The 22,034-nt window shown below is 41.2% G+C and overlaps 1 protein-coding gene across 1 annotated transcript in view; it reads left to right on the plus strand.

The window, feature by feature from the left end:
- The window catches only part of ODR4 (odr-4 GPCR localization factor homolog), a 100,380-nt gene extending 84,013 nt beyond the window's left edge, over positions 1–16,367 (plus strand). The window contains exons 13-14 of the mRNA XM_088453922.1: positions 15,630–15,728; positions 16,139–16,367. Coding sequence (XP_088310048.1) covers positions 15,630–15,728; positions 16,139–16,206 — 167 coding nt within the window. The 3' untranslated portion in view covers positions 16,207–16,367. The remainder of the gene's footprint in view (positions 1–15,629; positions 15,729–16,138) is intronic.
- Positions 16,368–22,034: the final 5,667 nt, after the last annotated feature.

Here is a 22,034-nt window from a genome sequence, read left to right on the forward strand (position 1 = left end):
AAAATTGCTAACCACTAGTAACCACAGTCTTTATATCCATTGGACATCTGTCTCTGTCATTGTCCACTTGTGGTTACTAAGGCATGAGAAGGAGAGCAAATGGAACACATAACTTTTACACAATTTTAGGTTAACTTTCAATGCTCCAATAACATTGAGTTATTTGTTAATAAAATACATTCATTTTTTTATTTTATTATTATTTATTATTTTTGTAACCTTTAAGTGCATGTCTCATTATCATTTTGTTTTCCTGCTTGTTTTACTGGGAGTACGTAAGTCCTTCTGCGGTCTCAGGCACTGCTTGCCCACCACCAGATTCTGCATTCCACAAACAAATGAAAATAAGTGATTATTTAACATCAAAGCAGCTCTGTCAAATATGTTTTTGACTTTGAAATTATACATTTTTTTTGTTATCTACTTGTTGGCATACACATGATACAGTATGTTACGATTTGGCCAAATCGGAACGACATTGCTCCAGTGTGTACCTAGCTTTAGGACCATTCAGAATCTTATGTATCTCCTTCGCAACTCCACATACATGTGTGTAACTGGGCGGCAATGTGGTGTTTGTACATAGGATAAATGTAGTGAGGGTGTGCAGATGCAACTGGGAACTATGCTGAGTTGTGCATATGCAAAGATCCATCTGTTTTCAATTCTGTGCTGATAATTATGACGCCTGTTCCACCAAGTGTATTGATAGTGGCAGTGCATTTCTGAATATGAGCAAATATCCGCATTTAGGGCCTGATTCAGCTTAGGATGGAATTGCAAAGCTGCATGCAAGCAGCTGTGCAATTCTGTCCATGCAATTATGATAATTCAACATTAGCCACCACACCTCCTGCATGCATTACTTATCCGAGCTGCATTGTATTACGCAGCATCTGATAATCTGCGGGAACATCAGCTGGCTAAGTGACCCATGGGATCACGCAAGCCGGCCGCCGCAAATGAGAGAAAGAGGCCAGGACATCTCCGTAAGGCGACGGAGATCCTGGCCTTTTCCCTCCCCCCCAACGGCGCCGACATGCCTCCGTTTCGGGAAACAGATTCAGTCGCCACCCACAAACGGCAGCTTTGCAATTCTGAATCAGGCCCTAAAGCTGGATAAACATTTAACGATGTGTACCCAGCCAACCTGTCGTGCGACGGGACACGGCTGGTCCCAGCATCGGCAGGTGTATACACACTTGCCGATGTTGGGGGAGCCATGCTGCATTCGCCACGCATGGCCATCACTGACGATGTCGCCGACAATGCGCAGGAGCATGAATCGTCTATGACATTGAGTATACACACTAGACAATGTTGTCATCAGTGACATTGAGTGTACACACTAGACGATGTCGTCTAGAATGTACCGGCCATTATTTCCATGCACACAATGCAAATTCAATTCTGAATTGATCCCCTCGTTTCCAATAAATTCAAACCGCAACCATGACACAACAAACCGATCTGCAATTGTAAAAGTGTCTCCATACTGCTGAGTGCCGCACTAGTAAAATCTGACTTCCTCCACTATACATGTTTTCCATCTTACAAGTTATAACACTACCCTATTATTTCCTTAATAACAGCCCAGTCTTTTAAACTGCAGTGCCTCTTTGCCGCTTTCACCTTGCTTTGCCACCAACTACAATGATAAAATTAACACACTTTCACTAGAAATATTTACCCATGCCTAAACCCACACATCCCACCCAGTTTATCCTGCACTCCCCAATCCACTCTCACTTCATTCTACCTAGTAACCAAAGTCACTGCATTAAATTCATCAATAAGCCCTACAACCTGCCCATTTGACCCTATTCCCTCCCCCAATTTCTCTGCTTTCCCTCATCTATTCAACCAGTCTCTCTGTTGGCACATTTCAGTCCTTCTTTAAAGATGCACTCATTTCACTAATCAAGAAATAATCTCTCAACCAAGCCCCACTCCAACTACCACACTATTTTTTTCAATTTATGTTCATCTACCTAGCCCACTTTCTCGACACTCTGCAATGGTACTTACTCCATCATTCTGCCAAGTCTCCACTAACAAAAGTGATCAATGATCTACATTACTTCCAGCAAAGTCTAGGGGGGATTTCTCCATACTCATCATTACATCTTTGCTGCTTTTGACTCTGTTGGTCACCCTCTTCTCCTGCACACCATTCATTGGCCTGATTGACACAGTTCTTTCCTGACTCACTTATCAATCCATTTTCTTAATGTGCCTACCTGTGTCACTTTTCTCCTCTCCATTCCCACTATCTGTTGGAGTCCCACATTCTGATGGCTGTTAAATCCATCTATTGCTCATTCAATCAATTTATTTTATCATCTTTTTATTGACTTTTCAAAGATGAGTTACAGCAGATAGGAAAGGCGTAAGAGAGTAAAATAGGTTGTAAAGACATCAAATGCATATAAAAAGAACAGCATCGAAACAACATACATATAGCGTACAATGCAATGAAAGGCTTTGGTGGTCCTTGGACAAACTATAAGCCAGACCTACATCATGATGTTGCCATTCCATCACTGCAATTCATTAAAATAAGGAAATGGAGAGGGTGGGGGGGGACCTGAGTTTCCCCAAAAGAACCACCGCTAATTTTTTATGAGCCGACTGGGTCTGAGATACAACAAGGCTGTACAGAATATGTAAAAAACAATTCAAATAACATGCCAGACCACACGAAAAAGCACAGAATCGTCATGTCAATTGCTGAGAAGAGTACAAAGACATTGTTTCAAATACTTTAAGGATGTTAATTTGCGAGGAGAAATCAAGCATCTCAATATATTTGCCCCACTTTTTTTAAAGGAGCACCACCCCAGTTTCCAACGCAGGAAAGACAGCCTGCCTATTACAGTATAACATTTTTAGTAGAAATGCTTCAAAGAAGTTGGAGTGGAAGAAACCCAATTACATAATATAACTTTTATGGCTACAGTGATTATAACTGAAAGCCTCTGGATTAAGGTCCCAATTAATAAAATTAGCACATAACATCGCTAAGGGATCACTACGAAGAATCAACTTCAAAATAGTATTAATGAGACGCATCGTTTTCTCCCAAAACTTTTGAATTTTGGTGCAGGACCAGAGGTTATGAAAAAAAGGTTGCATTGGGACGTTTACATTTGAGACAACTGCCCGACTCCTCCCGCACCATAAATCTGTAAACAGGAGCACCGTAGATGCTTAAGGGTAGATTCACAGTACTAGATTAGGTGGGCCGGTAAGGAAATAGTGGGAATATCTTTCCCCCAGGCTGCCACCGTGCAGCACTATAATCTATCACAAGAATGGCTGGTTAGGTCTCCGCATAAATGTCTAATTTTGTACGGATGTAAAATAATAAAAGCCAACAATGTATGGATAGGATCCGGAGTAACGAGAGCAGCTAATGGAGCTATAGTTGTACATGCAAAGTGAGAGATCTGGACGTACATAAAAAACGGATTATGTGGGATTTGCGCTTTAGCTTGTAAAGCACTAAAAGAAATGATAACGCCACCTGGGTCAAAAACGTCTTTAATCCATGCTATACCCGTCTCCCGCCTAAGTCGGAAACAAGGATTTTCCAACCCAGGATGAAAGAGGGGATTGCCACAGAAAATAATATATTTAGAGACCATAGAGGGCCTAGAAAATTTTAGAGCAGATAGACCTCCAGGCAAGATCGGTGTCATGAAATAGGACATTATTGTATATGTGAGGCGGTATTTTATTTCTCGGGGAATGGAGGAGAGCAGCTGCCATAAAAGGTGAGAACATTGCTGCCTCCCTAGGAGCATGGATAAAGGTCTCCCTATCCAGAAGCCAATCAGTGATGTCATTCAAAGAAATAAAATGACTGGCGCTATATATAGCGCCAGTCATTTTATTTCTTTGTTTCCATATTGGTGTAGAGGCTGACTACCTCTGTCTGGCTGCCATAGTGACAGCGCACCGGAATACTTTGCTATTTTAAGTGATGTCATTCAAGCTATTTTAAATGCCATCTTCCTCCATGTGTCCAGTATCTAATTCAAATTACCCATCCTAACTACAAAGTAGTCAACAACAATCTCTTCTCAAAATACTCTTACCCTTTTATATCTACCTCTGCCTTGCACTTACCTTGTACCCTCTAACTACCACCTACAAGACTTCTCCTGTGCTACTACACCCTAATAGAATTCACTACCAAACACAGCCTTCATCAGATCCAACATTTTATTTTTGTAATTAGTAGTAGTATTTAATTAATTACTGAATTAACTCATTTATTTATGTAACGCTACCAAGTGTCCATTTCAATGTACAGGGAAAATTACAATTATACACATAAACAATGCAGTAATAAAATATTCTAATAGACTTCCACCTATACTACCCACACTAATGGCATTCTAACAACTGTCTCAATTGCCAGTCTGAGGCACACTAGCTCCTCTTGTTTCATATGTGCCCTGTTCCTCTTAGAATGTAAGCTCTCTCATGAGCGGGTAGTCCCACCTCTCCTTACGGCCCTGTATATCGATATGCAGAGTTAGATGCACTTCAAGATGCATCTGCACATGCAGCATATGTACCTGCCATGCTGCTGTTAGATGCCAATGACATGCCTCCAAACAGAGGCATGTCATTGGTAGACACAGTGGTGTTGCAGCCCTCTTTTGCCTCAGCCACCATGTTAATCTTACGACTTACCTTGTTTCTTCTGTTCCAGGCTGCTGCTCCTCAGATTCAGCGGCTCTTCTTTCTTTCAGTGGCACACAGTGACGTCATGACGTCACGCATGCCGGATAAGCTTTATTGTGCATCGGCACTGCAGAGGGGACAGATGGCAGGATCGGGACCTATCTCATAGCGGACTCTTTTCAGTAGCGGAGGTTTAAGGGGTGGACCGTCCGGGGGTCCTATATACAGTATTTGCGCTGGCAGTAGCAGCGGCGGAGAGCGGGGGGCCTCTTTCACCTACACTGGCTTCAGCGGCGGTGGGTGGTGGCAGGAGATGGCCAGGACCACCTCTCTGTCTGAGTGTTCCCCATCCTCACCCCCATTGGTGGCCCTGCCTGTTTTCCCCAATGTCAGGCTCTTCAGAGCACTGTGACATCTCACAGAGCAACACTAATATTAACTATGTTCTGCTTAGTAAACACATTTGCTATGCTAATCCATCAACAAGCCACATCCTGTTTATTTTTACTGTATGTTTGGATTACCATAAAGAAGTATCACAACTGTAATGTGTGTTCGTGATAGGCCAAGTCTCCTAAATGTAAGTATTTGTACATCTGTGGTTTATTCATAAATTGCACTACGGTATTGCATAACACAGCTGCAAAAATGTTATTCAAAAAGTAAGCATTTAAAGTGGAAAAGTTTAGTAGCAAGTTAGACAATATTTTAAATTCACTATACAGTTTTTTGGTGTTTTTTCCAAACCCAAAACTAGACAAAAGTATGTTGATCTCCCTTTTTCAATCACTGTTTATTAATAGCTATAATCTCAACTTTATGTGACATGTAGTAAAATTGATTTAAAAAAAAAATTACTCTAACATTGTGTCGATGCTGACATACCTATCCACTAGAAATGTTTATATAACTGGATAGTTCACTTTACAAGTCATAAAAACCTTGAATAACTCTTACAATCATTTCTATTAATCATTTTTCAACTGCTGCCTGGCAACAGTACATTTACATTGAGCTAGAGGCACTATATGACTGTAACTTAATGTACATTTACAGTGACAGCCCAAGGTTCCAACAGGGGCCCTGATTCAGAGCCGGACGCTCTGACCAGAGCGCTCGCTCTGAATCAGGGCCGTCCTATTTAAATGTGGAGCGGCCTTTTGGACGCTCGCATAGCTGTGGGTTACCACCCACAGCTTATGCGAGCGTCCATGATGATGGTCGCCATGGTCAAGACCATCGCGACCATCGTGCGGTAGGGTCTCGTAGGCGCAAGCCCTGGAGTGATTTTGGCTCTATCTGTGTCAAAAATTAAAAAAAACACTTAAGAACACCCAAAAAAAATTCCTTTGAAAAAGGGGACGAAAAAAAAAAAGTTGGGGTACAAACTTGAAAACTAGTGAACTTGACTCTGGGGGGATCCCCAAGTAAGCCCCAAGTGTTTTTTTGATTACAGGTGCTTGCGGCAGGTGGATTTTTCACAATTTTTTCAACTTCACTTTAGCAACTTTTAAATATGCTGACCCCCATTTTCAAGTACCCCAAATTTGCTGGGATAACTTATTTTCTGAGAAAAAAACTCCAAAATACTATTCTTCAATACGTATAGAAAAACGCTATTAGCAGCTATTAAAATCACCAAATACCTTCAGCAAGCCAAATTGGGGGGTACCATAGGAAACCCCCATGTCAGAGCATCATTTGGGGGGTGTCAGGCTGATTTCCCCCAAACTGACAGGACTTTCCGCTTGTTTAAGTTTTGCCAGGTCCTGTTTTTGCGTACTTCCATTTTGAATACGGACCATTTTAAAGTCGGGACGGCTGCGATACTTTTCCGCCTACAAAACAGGCGAGGTATGCGGAAAGTCCGGGCCGGGAAAAAGTATCGCGGCTCGGCTCATATTGAATTTGGGTCTTATCTCTCAAAATTAGACTCACAAAATTGGGTCAAAATAATCCTTGCAGTGGCAAACGCAGGATTTCTAGATTGGAGTTTCCAAATGCTTGATTTTAAAGTGAAGTGGCCATGAAGAGGACATAATTATTACTTATACACTGCACTTTGCATGATGCATATTAAAGCTGCATATCATAATTCCAACATATACAGGACCAGCAATCGCTGTAAGCCATTAGATATGGCGGTAGAGCCATCCTGCCTGAGCTGAATGTTTTTTATTTCAGATGTAGGCAACATTCCAGAGCCTGGGAGTAAAGGTGCATACACACTAGACGATATGCTCCCTGAGCGATATCGTCTAGTGTGTCCCCGGCAGGCTGTGCTCAATGTCGTTTACGTCGTCAAATGCACTGGCACGCCTGGGTTTCCCCGACCACCCCCGTCACCTCCCAGAATCTGTACTTCCTTTCAATCACTCTGCGATGGGTCTACGTAGTCAGCAGTCCCGGTCGCAGTGGCCGGTTCGCGCAATGCATACACATGTGCAGTACGCAACAATCGGCCAATCGCGTGCATATTAGCAACTGCGATCCAAGCTGAATCAGGCCCATAATGCTTCTAAATATTTATATAGTAAATAATAGTAAGAGTTTTTTTCTCATAGAGGTCTGTGTACAAGGAATTGACTGAACTGTCCACTCTGACATGCAGGCATATGTCATTGTCTATACAAAGTTACTGTATAATAAAATTGATTTAAGGGAAAATACAAATGCTTAAGGTCACAGAAAGCTTAGATTATAGCTCATACCAAATACAAAATAGTCTCTTTGCTATCTAGTTGTCCTTTCCCCAGCCTCACTCCTCCTTACTATATTGTATCTTTGTGCAGTGGTGGTATACCATAAGGGAAGGCATATGTTGAAGTCAAATATATATTTGAGATCTTCCACCATAAAACTATAGTAGGCCTTGAATAAAGTAGAAATAATTGGGGTCCCTATACCCAAGAGATCTATTGAAATAAAAAGTAGGGTGAGTATCAGGGAGGCTTTGCATGTAAAACTAACTAAGGAAAGGATCATAGGGTTTTTGTTTTTTTAATATCACCCTCCATATGATGTCCTTAAAGTAAACATAAATAATTACCGATTGTGTTACCATAAGTAATGTGCTTATGTGGACTAGGAAGTAAAAAGATACCTATTTGAATCAACACATTGGAAGTGGTCATGCTACTGCCATTCAGGGCTCTATTCATCATGAAAAAAATCTTTTTTTTTTTTTCTTACAAAAATTGTTGTTTTTCATCATTCTCAACTAAAAGTATCACTTCTGAAAGTGGCTCCTTTTGCAGAGACAGCTTTTCAGAAAATTCCCTCTGCAGCATTTTTTTTCACCTACTATATCTACTGTGTAGTCTTCATACTGCGCATGCGCAACACCCGAACAGGAAAGTGAGTCTGCAGTCCGCCGTCATACAAAACTTTCTGCCATAGGATTCTTATCCAGAGCCGCAGCCTTGAGCGGTGTTTCATGGAGCTCCCTGCCAGAAAAGGTGTGCAAGCAGGGGGCACAGTACTACAGGACACAGCGAAGAGGGATCTGAACAGATCCCGCCACTACACATGCTGCTTGTGAACTGAATGCCATCTCAGAATGGCGTACAGTTTCACTATCAAATTCCGAAAAGAATGCATTTCGGAATTTGATAAATTACACAATTTCTTCACATGGAAATTATTGAGCCAGTTTTGTAACAAGCTGATATCGGTGATATCGCCTTTTCGTTACAGCCTTATTGAATCGTAAACAACTAAAAATTGAGAGACAAACATGAAAACATTGTAAAAAGGGTTGATTTAGTGATGATGAATAAAGCCCCCAATCTTGAAGTGATTAAGAAAAGCAATGTAAAATAAATATTTATTTTGATGATGATTATAATTATTACTATTGTATTATTATTATTATTATTTTAGTTTCACATCCATTGCCTGAAAGCATTATTTTGAATACAATGGGGCATATTATATTCGACATGAGATGCTCATGCTATCCAATTGAAAAATATTGGTCATGATTGATTTTTTTGACAAAAAATAGAAAAAAAATGGCAAGAACAGCCTGTATCCTAAAAAAAATATAAAAAAATATTGGATAACATTATACTGTCCCCAAGAAAAATATTTAGCGCTTTTAAAATGGTTCATATGGCAGATATACAATATGCACTTTTTATTACAGCAGTGAAAAGAATTATAGAAAGCATATTTTAAATAAATGTATTATAAAATAAATACTGTAGTTAAATTTGGAGTGCATACAAATGCATGTAAGTTGATTTTAGAGTCATTTGAAGCCACTTACATTTTTTTATATTTTTTAAAACACCTGTAATTCCCACCTGCAATGTTTAAAAGAGCTGTCCCATCCATACAATACTCCCATATACCCATCCCAGCCGCCTCCGTCGTGCGCATGCGCACTTGGGCACCATTGACCCGCTTGCAAGCGCTCAGTGCTCGCGAGCAGGTCTGAATCAGGCCCTCAGTCACATTTCTGAGCATATATATATATTTTTTTTAACTATAAACACACCATGGCAGCACTATCCTCTACTTCTTTTTCTTTCATTTCTTCTGAATGTTTTTGGCACAATCCCTTGCACTTGCTGGCCAGCTGGTGTTGGATACTAATATTACTTTATCCGCTTCACTTTTCCCTATATTATTTGGTGGGTATGTAGTTTGGTCACAATACCGACTGCAGAATGCCAGCTAGGGATTTATGACAGGCGTCAAGATACCGACACCTGCCATAATCCCGACGCCGGAATCCAGGACGACGCAAGCCTGAACGAGGTGAGTACGGGGCGACCATCCTGTTAGCCGCGGGAGGCGGGTTAGGTTTAGGGCACCCCAGGCAGACTTATGGTTAGGCCCCCCCCCCCCCCCGCCCCCCCCAGGAGGGTTAGGGTCAGGCTAGGGGAAGGGGGGTTTAGGGTTAGGCACCACTGGGGGGAGGTTAGGGTTAGGCACTAGAGGGGGATGTTGGGGTTAAAGGAAGGTTAGTGGGGGGAGAGGGGAGGGTTAGGGTACTTACCTCATGCTGTCTGGATTTCCATCTGTCGGGCTCACAGTGTCGGGATTTGAACCAGCGGCTGTTTACAACGGCATTACATTCCCATTCCATTTGGTGGTGCACCCAGGTAATTAATAAGTTTGCATTGTATTTCCAAGATTTTGCCCGCACTGCTCCCCACCTCTGGAACTCTCTCCCACTGCCCATCAGACTCTCCACCTCTTTGCAATCCTTCAAACGGGCTCTCAAGACGCACTACTTCATCAAAGCCTTCCAGCTGTCATTCTAACTCCCTGATACATACACCTTCCTCCCCATCTGTGTCACCCCTGTTTGTCTTCCCCTCCCCTTTTAGAATGTAAGCTCTTATGAGCAGGGCCCTCTAACTTCTTGTACTTCTCCCTACTTTAGTTTAATCTACTTCTTACCACTAGGGCACCTAACACTTGGCTGCTTATGCTCTGTTGCTTATCTGGATGTTATGGTCACTAATGTAGCAATATATATCATCCATGTCCTGGTCCTGTATTGTATTGTTCTGTAAGTCGCTTGTCTACAACTTGTTTATGTGCTTTGTAAGGCGCTGCGGAACATTTGTGGCGCCATATAAATAAATGATAATAATAATAGTAAATTAACCAATATCTTTTGCATTGCTGCCAATGACAGTTCCTTTCTCACATATTTAGTGGACTGCTTTCTACACCAGTCACTGTAGGTAAGTGTATTAATATATCTCCATTTTTTTAGTGTCTATGGAAATGACTGTTTGTGTAATACATTGTATTATGCAAAAACTACAGTCATTTGCAGATTGTTGCACAATTTCAAATAGTAAAAGTTAATAGGCAATTCTTATACACATAAAGTATAATCCAGGAAGCGTTTGAATGTTCTGGTTCTAACGTCAGACATTTTTGATACATAACCTAACTGGGACATTTTCAAAATTTAATGGGTCTTATAAAATATGAAAAAGCACATTAGTGTGCATGATTACTCAGTATAAACATACGCACGTAAATAGGAAAATGTCTGCATGTTAATTTGTTGCTTAACATTGTTAAGAAAAAAGTATTGGAAATCAGGTTTTTCACAGATGGCTTATATCCAGCTATCATGTTTTACGATACTGTAACAGTTTTAGGACATTATCATTTGCTGAATTCATTGTGTCCCAGTGTCATACACATGTATCGAGTAGGTATGAGAAGTGACCTCATGCATCACTCATTTCCATTTTAAATATAACAAATGTGGGGGAAAACATTAGGTGGCGAAATAACTTTGTTAATGTTTCAAACTTCACATGAGCTTTTTCTAATTTATTTTTTTCTAATTGAACAATACTTCACATACTTATAGTGATGCTGCTACAGAACATTACACTGTGTACATGGTGAAATCTTGCCAGATAGAGCTCTACTGTAATGCAATACAATGTATAAAGTGAAGCTCAACATTGCCAGTAGAGGGTATTGCTAAAACACAATATGTTATCCAAAGTGAAAAACTGTTGTGTAAATAGCAGCAACCATTATCATTCTATTGGTGCAAGACCAATAACACTTCTTCTTTTTTTTCTCTTTCTTTTTTTTTTTTTTTTAAAGCAAACTGACTAGTGAAGCTACCAAATCAGTTCCTCCTAATATCTCATGACACTGAAACCAGGACTACCATCAGAAATTGTGGGGCCCAGTACTGATTAAATATATATGGAAAGCAACATTGATTCATTCAGTCAATTTTCTCTCTCTCTCTGAAGGTGGAAAAATCATAGAGAAAAAGAGCTTTGGGTCCCCAAAGTTTCCACTACAAGCATTAGGTTCTTGCAGCCAGGGCACTATAGCAGGGGGACACACAGTGTGGGATCCCCCATCCATAGTGCCTTCCAGCTGTAAACTGTCACGAATCGGGGTCTCAGACATTCATTTATTTCAGTTTCCAAGATATCACAGTAGGGATACCTCCCTGTGATTAGTTAATGCACGTGTTCTCACCTGGTCAGCTAGAGCAATGGCTATTGACCACCTCCTATTTAAACGAGTTCCTTTGAGCAACCCATTGCCTGAACAACGTGTTCCTGCTCAGGATAGTTCTAGCCTCCAGGCTTACTCCTTCATCCTGTGATCGTGCCCTCCGTGACTCTCACTATTTACCATCTCCACTGAGTATCGTCATCTGCTGGCACCACAGCTTCTATGCTGTATACTGACCTGCTTCTTACACTCCGGTCAGCCAGTAAGTCACCTGTCAGTACCGCAGCTTCCACGCTGCATACAGCCATGCCTTCCATCTGCTACTGTGCTCCGTTACCTATCAGCGCAGCAGCGTCCATTCTGCATACAAACCTGCTCCAACCACTTAGTTTCAGCCAGCAAGTATACTGCTTTCCATCTGCCACTGTATTCCGTTACCTGTCAGCACCACAGTGTCCACGCTGTATACAGACCTACTCGAACTACTTTGTCTCAGCCAGCAATTATTCCGCTTTCCATCTGCCGCTGTCTACCGTCATCGATCAGTGTGACAGCTTCCACGCTGCATACCAACTTGTTACTCCTCAATGCAGAGTCAGCAAGTTCAGTCGTGGTCTTCATTCTATCATACCACTGCGACAGTGCATGCAAGTTACTTATGCTATTTTACTCTATGCTCAGTGGTTGTCCAGGTTATCAGGTTATATACTATTGTGCTGACCTTGCATTGGTTTCCCTGTACTTTGTGCTGTTGTCTTGGGCTGGTACAGAGAATGGTGCTGGTTCCAGGGCTAGGGTTCAGTGTGCATTATATGGTCTGTACACTGAGGTGTCCAGCAAGCTGTATTCCTCACTGGTTCCAGTTCCAAGGTTCTGCGTCAGAGCTGTACCAGAGTTACAGCTCCTGCAAGTGTTACTCTGACTACATAAGACTCTGATTCCTGGTTTGAGTTATGAGTTCCTATCTACCAGTACTATGGAGTATATTCCTGGTCTTACTGGCCTTCCCAGGTCACTAGACGAGGGGTTGTTCAGTGGACTTAGTCTGTTTAACACCAGTTACAGTATAGTATCCATGCCTATCACAAGTCTGTGGTTCCTACACTGTCGCTAGTGTACCTAAGCTCCTGTTCATACCGATTAGCCAAAGTATCATCAAACCACTTTGTTTGCTATGCATGTCAGTCAGCCTTAAGGGTCCCGAGACGGATTTACATAATACCCAGTCCGTGACATAAACTAATCAGCACGGGGCTGTTCATGAAAGGAAATCTGAGGACCTAGTCTCTTGCTGTAGGTACAAAGCTCTCACCTCTCCTTATGGCTCCCTATGTGCCTCTCCCCATCTCACCCATCAACAATCATTCACATGAGAGGCAGGTCCAGCAGCAGAAATCTTGGGGCCCGGCACACATGTTTTTGGGGCCCTCAATCCCTTCCCAGTAGGTACAGGCAAATCAGTCATTGGCTCATCCCCTGTGTATCTCCAGCCACATCCCCAAATGTGTGTCTCAGCCTTATACTCACGTGTTGCACCAGCCTCAACCCTTGTCTTTCCAGCCTCATCCTGACCTGTGTCACTCCAGCACCTTCCTTGTATCCAGCCTCAACCTCCTGTATCTTTCCAGCCATCCACTCATCTCCCCTGTGTCTCTCAGCATCATTATCCCCCCACCCATCTCTCAACTTAATCATCCTCTCCCCCCTGTGTCTCTCAGCTTCATTCTCCACCCTGTCTCTCCCATCTTCAGTCCCCAGCCCCTGTCTCTCTCATCTTCATTCCCCAGCTTGTATCTCTCAGCTTTATTCCCCAGCCCCTGTGTCTCTCAGTTTAATTTTCCACCCTGTGTCTGTCAGATTCATTCCCCAGCCCGTGTCTCTCAGATTCATTCCCCAGCTCCTGTGTCTCTCATCTTCATCCCCAGTCCCTGTGGCTTATATCTTCATTCCCCAGTCCTGTGGCTCAAATCTTCATTCCCCAACCCCGGTGTCTCTCAGCTTTATTCCCCAGCCCCTGTGTCTCTTAACCTTATTCCCCAGCCCCTGCGTCTCACCGGCCCTGTGTCTTCAGCTCCATACCCCCCACTTCATCTGCAGCCCCCACCACCTGACCCTTGTCTCTCTCGCCTTACCTGCTGTTCCTCTTCCCTGACAGCTCAGCTCCTTTCTGATCCAGTAGTGCAACATCATGATGTCACATGCGCTGTGCCAGGCTGCCGGCCGCCCTTCCCCCCTCTTTCTCCCTCGATCAACTCATAGGGAGTTAGTGGATCTCCCGAAGTGGAGACCTAATTACCGTCGGCACAGGTCCTTTGGTATGGATAATACGGAGATATATACCAGGCATTTTTATTTAAACTGATTGCGGCTACAGTCTATATAGACTTGAGAGACTCTCTCTATATATTTAAAGAGAAGGACATTTGAATTTTTTCAAAATCATTACGAGTTTTGTGTGGGCACAGTGAATTAAAACCAATTTAAAGTATATTATTCACCTCCTACATCTATAGTAGACTCATCAGATCCAGAGTATAAAACTGTTTTTTCAAGTATATTAATACATTTTTTGCAATATTTATTTTGTATCTTATGGAAATCTTTTTTATGTGATATTTTAGTATCATTTGTTTGTTGACCAGTCAATGAATTATATTCCATTATATATGTGGTAATAAATATGTTTATAATTTCGGATATATGATTGTTCCTGTACTAGCTTATACTTTTTAATTTAGCTCAAGGGTGTTTTATTGTTTTTACTGTGTAACACCTAGTTTCTGGGTGTATATTTGTGTGCAACCAAAAGCACACTGGCTCTCTGCTGCTTGATTGATAGATAAAAATAAAAATACATTTTGAAAATATATTATACCATCAGCGCCAGGTTCTTTTTTTTTTTTTTGTAATTGCTACAATATCTGGGAAGTAAGTCAAATCTTTTAGGGATCTTCTTTCCGTATGGTACAATGTACGTGGGAACAACCAGACACTCAAGTGTAGCGCTGTTACCAACTTCTTCCTAGACTTTTGACCATTTTTGAGGTTGGACACCTCAGGTAATCAGCCGCTACCGGCCCCCCAGCTGTTTCTATTTGAGCACATATCGTGGGATGTAGTTGCCGGTCACAATCCCGACAGCAGAATACCGACTAGGGATTTATGATCGGCATCGAAATACCGACGCCTATCATAATACCGAATCCAGGACGATGCGTGTCCGAACGAGGTAAGTCCGATGCGCCTGCCCTGTTAGCTGCGGGGTTAGGATTAGGGCAGTTAGCGGTGTTAGCGTTAGGTTTTGGGGGAATGGTTAGGGTTAGGCACCCCTAGGGGGGAGGGGAAGGGTTAGGCACCCCCAGGAAGAGGTTAGGGTTAGGCACCCCCAGGAAGAGGTTAGGGTTAGGCACCCCCCAGGAGGGTTAGGTTTAGGGAGCAGTAAGGAGGGTTACGGTTAGGCACCACTAAGGGACGGTTAGGCTTAGAGGGGGACAGGGGAGGTTAGAATACTTACCTGCCTCTGTCGGGATTTTCATCCTGTCGGTCAGCCGCTGTCAGGATTTTTTGCTAAACAGCCGCCGGCATTTCAATCCCATTTCCATATCGTACCCCTTTACAATTTGCTTTATCATTTATTACAAAAAGTCCAGAAGTAAAACCATCACATATAAAATTAAAAATAAAATCATATATAATCAGATTCCCACAAACAAAGGGATAAGCGACCTACCAGACACTCGTGAATGGAATGCACAATCAAACCAGCAGTCCTTATTAGTCCTGGGCTAAAGACCTGCGTGTCACCCAACGGAAGGGTCCGGGGAATAGTGTAAAGTAGGAAAGGTTTCCTCCTTTGTTTTCCTCACATTTAAACTAAATTACAGGTATCGTAGGAAATGCTATACAATACTGATATGTTTTGTGCCATCCCATTTTAAATTACACGGTAATTTTTTTTCTCGTTGATTTAGAACATGATCAACATGATTCCTGTAAATCAGATAACCCTACAAGCGCTCAAACATGCACCTTAAAAAAAGAGATATCTTCCAAAGGCCATCAGAATATGGGTAGGTGACAAATATGCTTTTCTCTATCTTGTAGAAGACATATATACTTTTCTTCAAAATTAGTAACTGGTGGAAAGGAGGAATTCTGATGCAAATAGCTTAAACCTATCTTATGCTCATATTTAAGCTTAAGAATAATTTTAAATTTGACTGCATCATTAATATCACTTGTTTTAATGTTATGAAACCTGTACAGTGTGCAAAACAACCATTTGATCTGGTCTGGTTGAGACACCCAGACAGACATTGATATGCAGCATTAAGTTTGTGACATACTACAAGTATAGACCAACAAAATGGATTTTATCATACTCTCTAATTTGCTGGGTCATTTGGAGTAAAATGTAGATTTTTCTTCTCAGGATAATGCAATCACCTTGTGTTTCTTCTTTTATGTTTTTTCATTTCAGGACTTGTAATAGCGACGGCTGTTGTTCTTCTAGCAGTTCTAATATCCTTTCATTACCTAAGTGAATGAATAATAGAAAGTCACATTGACCTGTTCTCCAAGACCTCTCATGTGGAATGCACATAACAGTTGTAAAGGAGAAGTGTGATTTGTTTGCTATAATGTGACGTTCTAACATTACATGTTACGGAATGGCTCTTCACAATAAAATCTTCACATAATACTGAAAATTTGCCATCATTCTTATTTACCTATTTTGGTTATATATTTTTTTTGCCATTACAAATACTTCAGTACACTATAGAATAGGCTTGTATTTATATCTGTAATTAGCTAAATAATAACATGGCATTGTCCTCCTTATTTTCCCCTTACTACAAAAACTATGAAATGGGTATGATTTTGTAAAATGGAGAAATATAAGCAAATACAATGATGCAGTAGTGCTATTTAGTCACAAAGTAGCCTGGTTTATATTTGTGCCCATGGCATATGTTACAAGGCAAACAGAATAGGACTGTATTTAAATGTTTTCAGATCTAAGTCATAAGAAATAGGTAAAATAAATAAATTGAGGCACAAAAGAATATACTTTTACATTCATTCTTTAAAATGATCCAACATTAACTTTCTTTGCCATAAAAAGTATGTGAACCTCTAGGATTCAGTAACTGGTATTACTACCATGTGTCTCTCAGCATGATTATCCCCCCACCCATCTCTCAACTTAATCATCCTCTCCCCCCTGTCTCTCTCAGCTTCATTCTCCACCCTGTCTCTCCCATCTTCAGTCCCCAGCCCCTGTGTCTCTCATCTTCATTCCCCAGCTTGTGTCTCTCAGCTTTATTCCCCAGCCCCTGTGTCTCTCAGTTTAATTTTCCACCCTGTGTCTGTCAGATTCATTCCCCAGCCCGTGTCTCTCAGCTTTATTCCCCAGCTCCTGTGTCTCTCATCTTCAGTCCCCAGTCCCTGTGGCTCAAATCTTCATTTCCCAGCCCCTGTGGCTCAAATCTTCATTTCCCAGCCCCGGTGTCTCTCAGCTTTATTCCCCAGCCCCTGTGTCTCTTAACCTTATTCCCCAGCCCCTGCGTCTCACCGGCCCTGTGTCTTCAGCTCCATACCCCCCACTTCATCTGCAGCCCCCACCACCTGACCCTTGTCTCTCTCGCCTTACCTGCTGTTCCTCTTCCCTGACAGCTCAGCTCCTTTCTGATCCAGTAGTGCAACATCATGATGTCACATGCGCTGTGCCAGGCTGCCGGCCGCCCTTCCCCCCTCTCTTTCTCCCTCGATCAACTCATAGGGAGTTAGTGGAACTCCCGAAGTGGAGACCTAATTACCGTCGGCACAGGTCCTTTGGTATGGATAATACAGAGATATATACCAGGCATCTTTATTTAAACTGATTGCGGCTACAGTCTATATAGACTTGAGAGACTCCCTCTATATATTTAAAGAGAAGGACATTTGAATTTTTTCAAAATCATTACGAGTTTTGTGTGGGCACAGTGAATTAAAACCAATTTAAAGTATATTATTCACCTCCTACATCTATAGTAGACTCATCAGATCCAGAGTATAAAACTGTTTTTTCAAGTATATTAATACATTCTTTGCAATATTTATTTTGTATCTTATGGAAATCTTTTTTATGTGATATTTTAGTATCATTTGTTTGTTGACCAGTCAATGAATTATATTCCATTATATATGTGGTAATAAATATGTTTATAATTTCGGATATATGATTGTTCCTGTACTAGCTTATACTTTTTTTTTTCAATATTGAATTTTTATTAATTTTGGTCACAAAATATAAACATACAATAAAATAACAATACAAAATAGTAATATAAATAACAGAATAGGGACAGGGAAAAAATTGGCCCTAGGGCCAGAGTACATCAACATAAATCACAAAAATATCAAAGTACCGTTAACATACTGTACAATGAATTACATATAAACAATATATTATAAAACATATATCAAACAACCGACATATAAAATTCACCCATCATTAAGAATCTAACACCGGCAAAGTAAGGCCAGCAATGCTTTGAGAGCGTCGGGACTCTGCTCGATATTCACTCCAACTGAACCAAATCATTAATGGATTCTTATCTGAGGTGGAGTATGAGACTCCCGCTATCTCAAAATCACAATGGGCTTGTATTTTATCCTCTATAGTATCTAATTTTGGTATAACGTCTGAACGCCAATGATAAGCAATAAGAGACTTAGTGTCAATTAAAATATGCCCCATCACATATTTATCCCCCAAAGAGATATTGCCCTGGTAAACATGAAATAGTGCTAAAAAGGGGTCTGGAGGTATAGCAATCCCAGTCACTTTGGAGATTAACAGAAATACCTGATGCCACAATATATTACATTTTGGACATGCCCAAAATACATGATAAATATCCCAAATTTGGCCGCATTTGCGCCAGCATTGATTAGGGAGGGAAGACCAGATCCTATGAAGCCTGTCGGGAGTTAAATACATCCTGTGAATAAGTTTATAAAACATTTCCACATGTGAAATACACTTAGAAATATGGAAGCATGATTTGAAAATGGAGCCCCAGTCATCTTCCGTGATAGACCTAGAGAGATCAAATTCCCATTTCAAGAGAGCCGGAAAAGTTACAGGTTTGGAAGCACTTACCAGTAAACCATACCACCAAGAGATACTTTTCTTATATCCCCCCGAGGTAAGCCTTTCAAAAATATATTTTGGGGTAGCTGCAAAGGCCGAGAGCCTAATTCTAAACTGTGCAACCAATGGCGTAACTGTAAATATTTATAGAAATCTCTTGATGAAATGGAATATAATTCTTGAATACGGGAGAACGGGAGAATTACACCATTAAGCATTACATCATTCAATGAGGTCACTCCCTGAGCCACCCATGTATCAAATTTCAAATTAGGAATCAAAACAGCTATACTTTTCAAAGTAAGGTTAGTAGTGGGGAGGTGAAACTCATTCAATCTAGCTACAGTTTTATGCCATGCAGATACAGAGGCACTTATTGCAATTGAGAAAGAAGGCAACTGGCTTTTACAGGTAAGCGGTAGCCATAGTAAATCAGATAATGAAAAAGAATGAGACATATTCCGCTCTAAAAGTACCCATGGTTTAGGAACCTCCAAATCAAACCAATCCCCAAGCTGACATAAAATACATGCCCACTGGTACAATTCTAGGTCTGGAAATGCAAGACCTCCCTCCGTCTTAGGAAAAGACAGAATACGTCTAGACAATCTAGGTTTTTTTGACTTCCAAACATACTTTGTCATTGTTATCTAAATTCTATGGTGTTTTTTCAAAGGAAGTAGCTTAGGAATGGTGCGAAATAGGTACATTAACTTGGGTAACAGTACCATTTTTAAAGCAGCAATACGGCCCAACCAGGAAACTTCCTGTAACATCCAATCAGCTGTTAAAAGTGAACATTTAGTCAAGAGGGGGAGGTAGTTACAAGACACAGCATCAACCCCCCTTTTTGGAATCTGAACCCCCAAATATGTAAGACTCTTATCTTGTCATGCATAGTTGTAACCCACTTTAAGCCTAGCCAGAAGCTCAGGAGAAAAATTTATAGGAAGTGCCTCTGTCTTAGCTGTATTTAGTTTATAATAAGACACTCTGGAATATTGTTCTAATATCGTATGTAATGACGACAATGAGGATTCAGGGCTAGTAAGGCACATCAATACGTCATCAGCAAACAAACAGATTTTTTGAGATGAGCTCCCCGACTGAGGACCCTGTATAGCAATAGTTTCCCTGATGGTTTCTGCCATTGGTTCTATAGCAAGCGCGAAAATCAAAGGGGAAAGCGGGTAACCCTGCCGAGTGCCATTCGATATTGAAAAGGCAGAGGAGAGAAGGCCGTTCACAAAAACTTTAGATGAGGGATTAGAGTAAAGGGCCATTATAGATGACAAAGCTCTATCCCGCAACCCAAATAGACTCAGAACCTCAGACAAATAACCCCAATGCAATCTGTCAAATACTTTTTCGGCATCCAATGAAAGCAATAATAATGGATCTCCAGATACAGCAAACAAATCTACCAAGTTGAAAACTCGCCTAGTGTTATCTGAAGGTTGTCTACCCAAAACAAACCCAGCCTGATCTTGGTTAATCAATGAGGGTATTAATGGACCCAACCACCCTGCTATTAATTTGGCATATACCTTAACATCAGTATTCAAAAGTGCTATTGGTCTGTAGTTGGTAACCAATAAGAGGTTCTTTCCGGGTTTGGGAAGTGCCACAATATGCGCCTCCAACATCTCTCTGGGGAAATATCCTATGTCCGAAGCTTCATTATACACTAACTTGAGAGCTGGAACCAATTCTTCCTTAAAAGTTTTATAGAAAGCATTGATATAGCCATCTGGCCCGGGAGCTTTATCTAAAGGCAAGGACTCTATGGCCGCAGCTATTTCTTCCTCTGACCAAGGATTGCCAAGAGATTGAATGAAATCATCCTGTAAAGATGGGCGTTTAATAGCATTCAAAAACGTAGCAATCTCATCCGGCTTAGGCTGAAAAACTTGGGGATCCCTAGATAAATTGTATAGTTGCGAATAGTACCCAGCAAAAGTATTAGCTATATCCAGAGGATCCGACACTTTTGCACCAACTTTATTGAAAAATCACACTAATTCTCTCCTTGGCCAGTTTCCCCCTCACATTCCGCGCCAGCATTCTACCCGCTCTATCACCCTGAACATAGAACCTTTGTTTTAGCCTAAATAAGCTCCTATGCACCTCTTGCAATGTGAAACTATTAAATTCATCCCTGACCTTAATCAGGTCTTTAAAAATAATAACATCAGAAGGGGAACACTTATGTCGCTCCTCCAAATCTTTTAATTGAGCTTCCAGAGCAGCCTGTCGTTGTAAATTGACCTTCTTAATACGTGCTGCTGATTGAATAGCTGTCCCTCTAACTACTGCTTTTAATGTACACCAATAATTAAAAATAGAAGTGTCTGTTGGTTTATTAGTTTCCATATACATAGAGAGGGCACGGGAAAGAGCCTGTTTAGATTCCAAATCAGACAGAAGATAAGCTCCTAACCTCCAAGGCCTAGGCGCCATACAAGGTGACCCTAATACCCACTCCAAACAAAGAGGCGCATGATCAGACCAGGTCATAGGAAGTATAACAGCCTGCCGGACCTGTTGTAAAGTCCACTTATCTGCCAAAGCTAAATCAATTCTGGAATACGATCTGTGGACATGCGAGTAAAAGGTATAGTCCCGTACTGTCGGATGTTTTGCCCTCCAAATATCAAACAAATCCTATTCCGTTAAAAGATTTTGAAAGGCCCGAGAATGGTCCTGCAGCGATGTAGCCTTCAATCTAACCGTGGGGGAAGATCTATCAACCCTCTGATCAAGAACCATATTAAAGTTACCTAAAACCATAACCGCACCCTTACAACGTTTTTGCAAATCAGTACAGAAGCGTCTACAGAATGCCACCTGTTTAGTATTGGGGACATAGACAGATACCAATGTGATCAATTGGTCTTCTAATTTACCACTTAAAATCAAATAACGGCCATGCACATCTGCATGTTGTGATTGTAGAGCAAAATTACAGGAACGAGAAATTACAATAGCTACTCCAGCCTTTTTTTCCGGTCCATTTGCAGTGTAACATTGAGGATAATTATGGTCAGAAAACTTAGGCGGAGAAGAAGCAGCAAAATGGGTTTCCTGTATAGCTACCACATGTGCCTTAGCCTTTGCAAAGTATCACAAAGCAAGACATCTCTTATTTGGGGAGTTTAACCCCTTAACATTTAGTGATATAACCTTAACCATAAACAATGATAATGAAGATATCGCATTTCAGCATATAAAACAA

Source organism: Taudactylus pleione, unplaced genomic scaffold (assembly GCF_031769625.1).
Source record: "Taudactylus pleione unplaced genomic scaffold, aTauple2 ptg000602l, whole genome shotgun sequence".
NCBI classification, from domain to species: Eukaryota; Metazoa; Chordata; class Amphibia; order Anura; family Myobatrachidae; genus Taudactylus; species Taudactylus pleione.